At 45.3% G+C, this 8807-nt stretch overlaps 1 protein-coding gene across 1 annotated transcript; it reads right to left on the reverse strand.

The window, feature by feature from the left end:
• Positions 1-6641: 6641 nt before the first annotated feature.
• On the reverse strand, positions 6642-7830 carry LOC126522187 (dynein light chain LC6, flagellar outer arm-like). The gene has a single exon (XM_050170926.3). The coding sequence runs from the start codon at positions 7131-7133 to the stop codon at positions 6846-6848; it is 288 nt and encodes a 95-aa protein (XP_050026883.1). The 5' UTR covers positions 7134-7830; the 3' UTR covers positions 6642-6845.
• Between the last annotated feature and the right edge of the window lie 977 nt (positions 7831-8807).

An 8807-nucleotide genomic window follows, 5' to 3' on the forward strand; every position in this document is an offset into this window, starting at 1 on the left:
TTTTTGCGTTACCTCCTTCATTGTTTTGTTTCGTGCTTCACCAGCTCATAATTTATACAAGCTACCTGTAGTTCCCGCTTTGCACTGCCAGGAACCGTGGCGTAGGCTCCTGACAGTGTTTTGTGATTTTACAGCGTAAGCAGTTATGGGCTCATTCCAACAGCCGTTTCGGGTGGCGATGGTGTCCGCTGCCGCCTGTATCCGGTGTCCGTTGCAGCTACTGCCGGGAATTAGAAAATAATAGACACAGTTCCTGCTGGGATCGAACCCGGGCACGATGCGTGGGTGTATAAGCTACTCCACCACTGAGCCACGCCCCACGCTTGCTAGCCTGCAGCTGAAAAATGCCCTATAAACGGGGCCCAACGCGCGAGCAGACACGCGTTCTGACAAGCGCGCTGCATAGCGTCGATACGTGCACGTTTTGCATTGCACTTGCATATATTTCACCCGGTAGAACGCCATGCAGCAGATGCGCATGTAGCGGTGTACAAGGCAGTTCAAGAACCTTTGAGGAAGAAATAGAAGTTTAAGGAGATGTATGCGAGAATAAAAGGTGAAGGGATGTGACATGTGCGTCACGTTGTCATGGATACCTGTGTTTACTCTTCGGTACACGTTATGGCGCCTCCTCGCAAGGGACGAACCTAAAGAAGCGATTGGTAAAGAGCCACGCGCGCGGCTGCAACCAGGCAACATCGGGCTCGGCAGACCGCTGTGCAGAGAGCAGGACAAGCCGCAGCTCGCCGTCGACGCCGGGCGGACAGGTCAGATCGTTCCCGTGAAAACGACGCAAAGATACTTCGCCGCGAAGACCCTGCAGTGCGCGGTGCCGAAAGTGGAGCTCCTATGAAGCCGCTCCTCCAGCTTACGCTGCGACTGTGCTGCGTGTGCCGCTCGGGCCTGTGACTTTTTATTTATTTATTTATTTATTTATTTATTTATTTATTTATTTAAAATACCCTAAGGGTCATACGGCATTAAGGAGTGGAGTGGTTACAGAGTAGTAGTGTAAATCAAACAAACAAGTGTAGTGAGTTCTTGTAGTACAATGATTCACCTGATTGTACCATGTTAGCTAATGTTTCGCGGAAAACTTTGTTTTCGGTGATGGCTACGATACCTGAGGGAAGGTGGTTCCATTCCTGAACTGTAGAGAGGATGAAAAACCGAAAGAAAAGCTTCGTGTGACATGAACCAATTCCTACCTTACTGCGATGATCGACGCGGTTTGAAGTGTACTGAGGCCACAGGATGAAGTCGTCGTGAAGTGCGGTGTGATTAAAAATTTTATAAAATGGCGAATGGTGGTTTTGCGGCGGTTAGCTAGTGGAGTAAGTGCTAAGTTAGTTTACGTTAAGGTTATACTCGCGGCATGGTTGTGATTAGTAAAACTGAAACGGGTACAGTTATTTTGTACTAATTCAAGTGAAGTAATGAGATTAACGTTACTGGGATCACATATTGCACATGTATATTCAAGTTTCGAGCATATTAGAGTCTTGTAAAGATGTAACTTTAAAGTAGTCGGTGTTTGGAAACGTTGCGCCGTAAGTACCCGAGTATGCGATTAGTATTATTAGTGACGTGCTGTATATATGTATGGCCCAATTTTAAGTTATTTGTAATTTGTACGCCTATAGATACTTAAATGACACGACGAAATCTAAGGGAACTTTGTTCAGATGGTAGCTGGTAGGAGTAGATGTAGGTTTAGATACGTGCATTATTTTGAATTTGTTAATATTTAATTTCATTAGCCACATCCCGCACCAGTCATCTATATTATTCAGATTAGCTTGGAATATTATAGTATTATCAGTGGTTTTGATTTCCCGGGAAATAACACAACCATCTGCGAACAGATGTACATTAGAATATATTTTAGCAGTCAGATCATTAATATAGATAAGAAATAATAGTGGTCCCAGCACAGACCCTTGTGGTACACCCGATTGAATTTCAGTGAGTGGAGTTGCGACCGTTATCAGTAACGAATTGGAAGCGGTTAATAAGGAAATGCTCTATCCATTTTATAAGGTTAGGTTCAATATTTAGTAAGCTTAGTTTAAAAAGTAGCAGTTTATGGCATACTTTATCAAATGCTTTACTGAAATCTAAGAAGACATGTGCAAGGCGTAGGATGAGCGATCCAGGATGTGATGCGGATGATGAGTTAAATATATTGGTTGTGTTTCGCAGGAATATGATTTTCGAAAACCATGCCGTGCATTAGTAAAATATGAGTCAAGTTCTAGAAAGCAAGCTAGATTCGCGAAAACAACGTTCTCTAATAATTTACTGCAACTACTTGAAAGGGGGGGCGTCCCCCTCCCCCGAAATTAAGCGGCGTACCCCCCTACTTCCCGCCCACGCCACCACTCCTCACACATTCCTAAAGCGCCGTCAAATCAATGTTGAGACTTCGCAGCTATTCAGCGGTCAACATTTTGTTGCCTCATCCCTCCTTTTGGATGGCGGTAGGTATCGGCATCTCCTGGGGTGTGAAGACCAGTTTTCTCATAGATTTGGTGCCCGCGCAATTAACTCGAGATGCGTACAGTTGTCACCATCTATTCAAAGATCACGCGCATCGCTGCTGCTTCGTTAGTTCAACTTCTTTTTTTGTTTAGACTGATCCAGGGACAAGGAAAGGGATTCGGTTCTTAGTCAGCTTGTCTGTATGCTCGTGGAACGACGTGCGGCCGGAGAAAACGGCAATTGGGTTTATCTTTTCCATTTGCTTCATTATTTCCTCGAGTGACGGCTCGCCGCGATGCTGGCAGATCCTCGGAACCATATACCCGTGATATAGGTTGGATAAGGTGGAAAATAAAATAATGCGTAACAGCGTCCATCAAACCCTGCAATAATCCTTAAACCCATAAGAAGTATGACTGTCACCCGTTACCTCGTCTTGTTTTTCCCAAATTGTACAGCACTTTTCGTGCCGATGGGCAACTAGAAACAAGAGTCGCAAGGAGTTGAGAAATTAAGCAATCTACTAAGGAAGAGAGCCAAGGCAACAGCCAAACGGGAAGGAAAAGCGAATTAACAAATTTAACCGTTGTTTATGAAAATATTTGTGGGTCAACATCTTTTTATTTAAAAGGGATGTAGAGAAAACGCCGCCGGAATCGGAGAACAATTCCGTGTGTTTTGAATGAGGCTTCTACAGTTATCAGTCGAACCACCTGAAGTAGCCACTTCTTTGCTGTGCTTATGTGGGGTTTTTTCTAACCTTTCGCGCTGGGCGCAGTACGTCTAGAATCGCAGCGTCTTGTGCTCTACGCGGTTGTACGGGACTGGCGGCCACGCATCGTTACGCAGATATATATATATATATATATATATATATATATATATATATATATATATATATATATATATATATATATATATATATATATATATATATATAAATATGCGAATGAGAGAAATGCAGGGAGGTTAACCAGACTGACTTCAAGCCTCCGGTTTGTTACTCTGCACTAGATGTGAAAGGGGAGGGGGGAGGTAAAGAGGGAAGGAAGAGCACAACTTCCCAAATAACAATACGGGTCGGTTTTGGCACTTGGTAGAGCCGTAAACGAGGGATCCAAAAGAACTGTGATTGTTCCGCAAATATATATTTCTCTCTAATTCTTCCGTAACTAATTAAAAAAACGCTACTATAGTCGGATACAACTTAAGTCTGCAGTGAAGCCCCGCCCACGTCCTCATAACCGCCAGTCACTTTTCCTCCGAGAGGCTGCAAATCACTTGTACTTCAAACTTTGCCTGTTACCCAAATAAGGTGGTAACCACAAAAATAAAGTTATTAGCGCGTAATTTTATAAGTTTTCCCTCGCCTATTGTAGTGGAAGGGCGAAAGCCTAATTCTTTATTGAATTAAAATTAAATGCTTGCTTCGCTGCAACTATTTAATGCCAAGTTTCACTTCAGTTGGCGATGAAGTTTCATGAGTAAGACGGGTTCAGCAGTACCGCAGACTTTTGAAGAGTGAAGCGCTCAGACTTCATACACTTTGGCCGTGTCTGTTGCACACCTCATTGCTTCCGCTGATGAAGACACTTAAGAACAGTGGACCCTCCGGAGCTATCAAGTACGACGCCATTTTGAAAATGCCGCATGACGACCATTCTGTTTGCTTCTGTGATTGGCTGGTGGAGTTACACAACCCCGCGCTGTCCGTGTGCCTTAGTTGCTCAATGCTGTTTTTTTTTAACTTGTATTCTACTATAGAAATCATTATTTTACACTTTCGCTTGTTTACTTGTTTTTGGCAGTATTCTTCCTGCGCGAGTCCATTTTACCTGGTTTCTTGTTTGCCAAGGGAAGGAGAGGTGTATCTCAAAGGCCTACCTTTGAGATACACCTTATTTAATTTCTCTTTGGTGGGTGTAAGCGTATTTATGGTGATTGATGGGCGTTATTTATATTTTGACTAGTAAAGGTACTCCCCCTCACTTGCATAGAAAAGTTACCTTGGCTTGCCCTCCCCCCCCCCCCCCCCCCCCCCCGGAAGAACAATCCTAGGTACGTGCCTGGTAAAGGATATGGCTCGATAATGAAGAGGTGAATTTCTGGGGCCAGATTTATAGATTGGAACCACCCTCCCGATTATCCATTCCTTTGGAAGCTCACATGAGTGAAGAGATTGCTATAAAATTTTTGTTACTATCATGGAACTAAATAGGCTAGTGCTATCAAGAAATTTACTGTTCATGCAGTCGAAGCCAGGTGATGAATGATACGGTAAACTATATGTTAACTTGTTAATTCCGTGTACTTCAAGAATCACAAGACGCACTGGTAAGTATCCGTGTCGGTATGCCATAGGAAATTCAACATTGCCAGTTTTCGAAAACTGAATCGTAAATGAATCATTAAGAATGGTCGCGCATTTATTGTCGGAAACAGCGTTTCCAGATGAATCTTTTAATAAAATAGTATTGTTAGTTGTTGGGTTTACTATTTGCGAAAAGTTTTAAAGATTTTTTTAGTATTTCAGATAGTGTACTAGGTAATTAGTTGTCTTTAGCAGTTTTTAGAGTGGCTATATCGATATATGAAGCGGATTTGTAAGTAGCCCAGCGCGCGTCAGTAGGGGGCGATACCGCTAATTGACAGAAGCGCTTTTTTTGGTTGGATCAGCTTTTTAGATGACCGAAGCACCATGGCGCTTGCGCATTTGAAGCGATTGTGCGGATGTATTTCTCAGTTAATCTGTGAACTGTATGTGCAAAGAAATCCCAGTTAGATTGGACGAACGATCACCAAATGCTTTAGCAAGATCATAATAGAAATGAGAGAGTTCATTGTTTATTCGTACGAAGTTAGCATTCCGATAGTCGCGTATGGCTTTTCGGTGTTTGTAATCTTTAGGAAAAGAAGCGTTAATTATGAAATTGAGCGAGAGGTGGTCACTAATTCCTGGTATGTATGTGATATGGGATGCGAGGTCGGCATGTGTCCTACGTGCCAAGTCGAGGGTGTTAGCTACATTATTTGGAATCCTGGTGGCCTGCGTAACTAATTGCGTGAGAGAAAAAAAATAACGGAGCATAAATTAATGAAGTCATCAGCCAGTTGCGAGAATGGTGAAAGGCGTAATGACAGGGTGTTCCACGTTATGTTTGGAGAGTTAAAATCTAGCAAAAACGAAGGGTTAAAAGAAAAACGAGAACCTACTATGTTGGTAGCGTCATGCAGTTCATTAATAAATGTGGATGGTGAAGAAGTTGGTCGATAACACGTGCCAAGAACCTCGGGGTTAATACGTATAACCCACGCTACTTCTATAGAGCGCTGTTAACTTGGATAGGTGATGGCATCTCTCTTGAAACCGCAAGAAGCACGCCTCCTCCTCTACGCTCGGCGCGGTCGCAGCGGTAAACTCTGTACTGGTGCGCATCCTGATATATCTACGAATATAGTGCATGCGTGGGCAACCAGGTATCGGTTAAGACGATTATATTCCCACTGCATATATCTATCGCGGACGAGAGAGCGTTACCTTTATTAAGAGTACTTCTTGCATTAGTAAAGATTGCCGATGCTTCGGATGATTGTTATCGCGATGATATGCCACTGCTCCTTTGCCTTTCCCAAGGTGCACCACGCGGCACAGCAGTGCCGCGGCAACTTGCCTCTAAGCCACGTCTACTCACCTCTTGAACGCGGTTGATATCAGGGCTGTGAACGATGCTTAGTGAACGCCTCGAGCGTAGGTACCCATGCCTAAATTTAAGGCACAGGCCCCAGTATTAACTGTCATACTTAGTACGCAGCAAAACACGAAAAGTTGCCGCTTGTACGCTTTTGCTACTTTTATGCAAACTCTCACTGTCCTTTTATACTCGCGAACAAAGGCGCCACGCGATATGGTTCATCTCTTAACAGCTAAGAGGTCTGCTTCGTAAAAGTATATTCCTTCGTAAAGTGTATTTAGTTTTTTACCACTTACAACGGGTCGTTGATATCACATGCTGATATCTTATAACGAGGTGACACTGATTGTCGTTCTCTTGCAATGACCTGACAACCCCTGTACACACACACACTGAAGAATATGTATTTAAAAGACACGAGAGCGCACAGGAGAAGAAACAAAGAGAGGTAAAAAAGGAAGTTTCAACTAAGCTTGATAAAGAAAAGCAAGTACTTCATTCAACGCCTGCAGACATTTTTTTTTTAAGTTCTCCGCCGTCGCGAACTAGACAGTCAGGCGCTCTTTAAGCCGGCTTTGAAAAGAATCACCTTCGTTCAGTTCAACGCCAGCGGGCATGTCCGAGTTCCTTGTGCGTCGCGCTGCAGGAAGCCGCTGTTCCCGTGCCTTCGGTTCAGCCGGCCTTGAAAAGCAGCACGGCGATGTGGCCCACGTAGAAGTACGTGAAGCGCTTGGTCTCGTACGTGACGTAGGAGCCGAACGAGCGGCCCACCACGCAGTGCCAGGTGGGGCCGAACTTGCGGTCGAACTCGGTCTTGATGAACGCCGCCACGTCGCGCAGGATCTTGTGCTTCTCGATGGCCGCCGTGGCGACGCCGATGGCCTCCTGCTGCATGTGCTCGGGTATGTCGGTGGCCTTCACCACCACCTTCTTGGCCATCGCCGTGGGGCTGACGGCCATGGCTGGACAGGGGGTGTTCCGGCTCTGGATTCAAAACCTCGAAGATGTCCTCGAAGATGCGAGGTGGATCTTACTGCTGTTGACGGGACGGTCTCTCCGTCGCCTATAGGCGGTCGCGGGAGGCGAGGCTGGCTAACTAACAGGAGCTGGAGGAGACGCTTGAAGCCCGTTCAGGGTGCGCGTTGAAACACGGGTCGATTTCGGGGGCGCAGAAAGGCGTCGGCAGCTGACAGCGAATGCGCTTCGGGAGGTGGTCTCTGGGAGGCTTCTTGGAAGGCGCTTCAGGGACCTACTACGGGGCCATCTTCGGCGCGGCGCGCATCGGGACTGGTTAGTAACGAGAGTGGAGTGGCTGGGTACCGGACGAAGCCGCCGACGTGTCCGGGCGGGATACAGGATGGGCGAGGAAGGCGTTACTTGCGTGGTTCAAAGCGCTTCTTCGGAGAACCCTGGCACGCGGCTCGGCGCACTGCACGCCCCGCACTGCAAGCTCCCTCGCGTGCAGCGGCGATGACGATTCAATCGGCTCTGTTGGGCCTACCGATCGGGAGGAAAACGAAGGGCTGTGCGTTACTGCTGGTCTACTGGGCCAGTCCGAAGCCACGTAGTGGGTAAGCGGCATTATACGAGGATACACGCGATTGAGCTAGGCAGAAAAGAAAAAAAAAGGACAGCGGGCTTCAGTGTTTCCCTTGGCTATGAACCCAATTGCTGCGACAGCAACATTTTTCCACAGTGAAGACCACAATTATTATTTTTTGTTGCCTGTTTTCTTCCCTGTATAACTCGGTTCACCCACTACGGGGATCTGGGCAAGAACACAGCGGTTATAGCACACTTGCTAGGGGGCAGAAGTGCATTAGTATAAAGACTTATTCACTTAAAGTAAGAATATGAAAAAAAAACACACACACACAGTAAGAATGTATTATATCCTTTAAAGCAGTGATACACTAATGTGAAGGCGCAGAAAAATTGTGTGGATTAGATAAGTTCGCACTTGTTCTTTGCGATGTACGCAACATCCTTTTGCTATGAGATAGTCATAGAGTTTCTCAATGTAACTCCTAGAGCGAAATCTGGCGCCATCGTCTATGGGAGTTTCTTAAGGGGCGCCGTGCCGTCATGGGAATGACGGTATATTTGTCTGCGAGGCTTGTGTTGGCTGGTGTCGTAAGAGACTTCGTCTAAAACGTGCATATGGCTACACAAATAACGCGTTCTTAAAGTAAAATCTTCATAAAATGTTTCCATTCACGCAAAGTGCATCTTTACCCACCTAGAATGCATGACGAAGGGAAGAAGAGCAAGAACAGACGACAAACTGTTTCAAAGTGAGCGCGAATCTTGTCGTCTGTCCTGCAACTTTAGCGGCCCGCTCATACTTTTTACGTATCATATAGTTGCACATGCAATAACAAGTTCTTATATTTAAACAAAATATGTTTTTGTGTAATAATAAAGCTAAAACAGCTTTTTATGTGCAGCTTTAGTAGAATGTGAATAATTGTGGCAGACGGAACGGTGCTTGCCTGTCTCTCCGGGAACGATGCCAATCCGAAGTCACAATATACTGGCATTCCCATGCATACCACAGCGCATCAGCGCCAGATTTCTCTATAGGTAATATAGTAAGAAACTCTATGGACATAGTAATGTATGTTGTGTAATTCG

Source organism: Dermacentor andersoni, chromosome 6 (genome assembly GCF_023375885.2).
Source record: "Dermacentor andersoni chromosome 6, qqDerAnde1_hic_scaffold, whole genome shotgun sequence".
Classification (NCBI taxonomy): Eukaryota; Metazoa; Arthropoda; class Arachnida; order Ixodida; family Ixodidae; genus Dermacentor; species Dermacentor andersoni.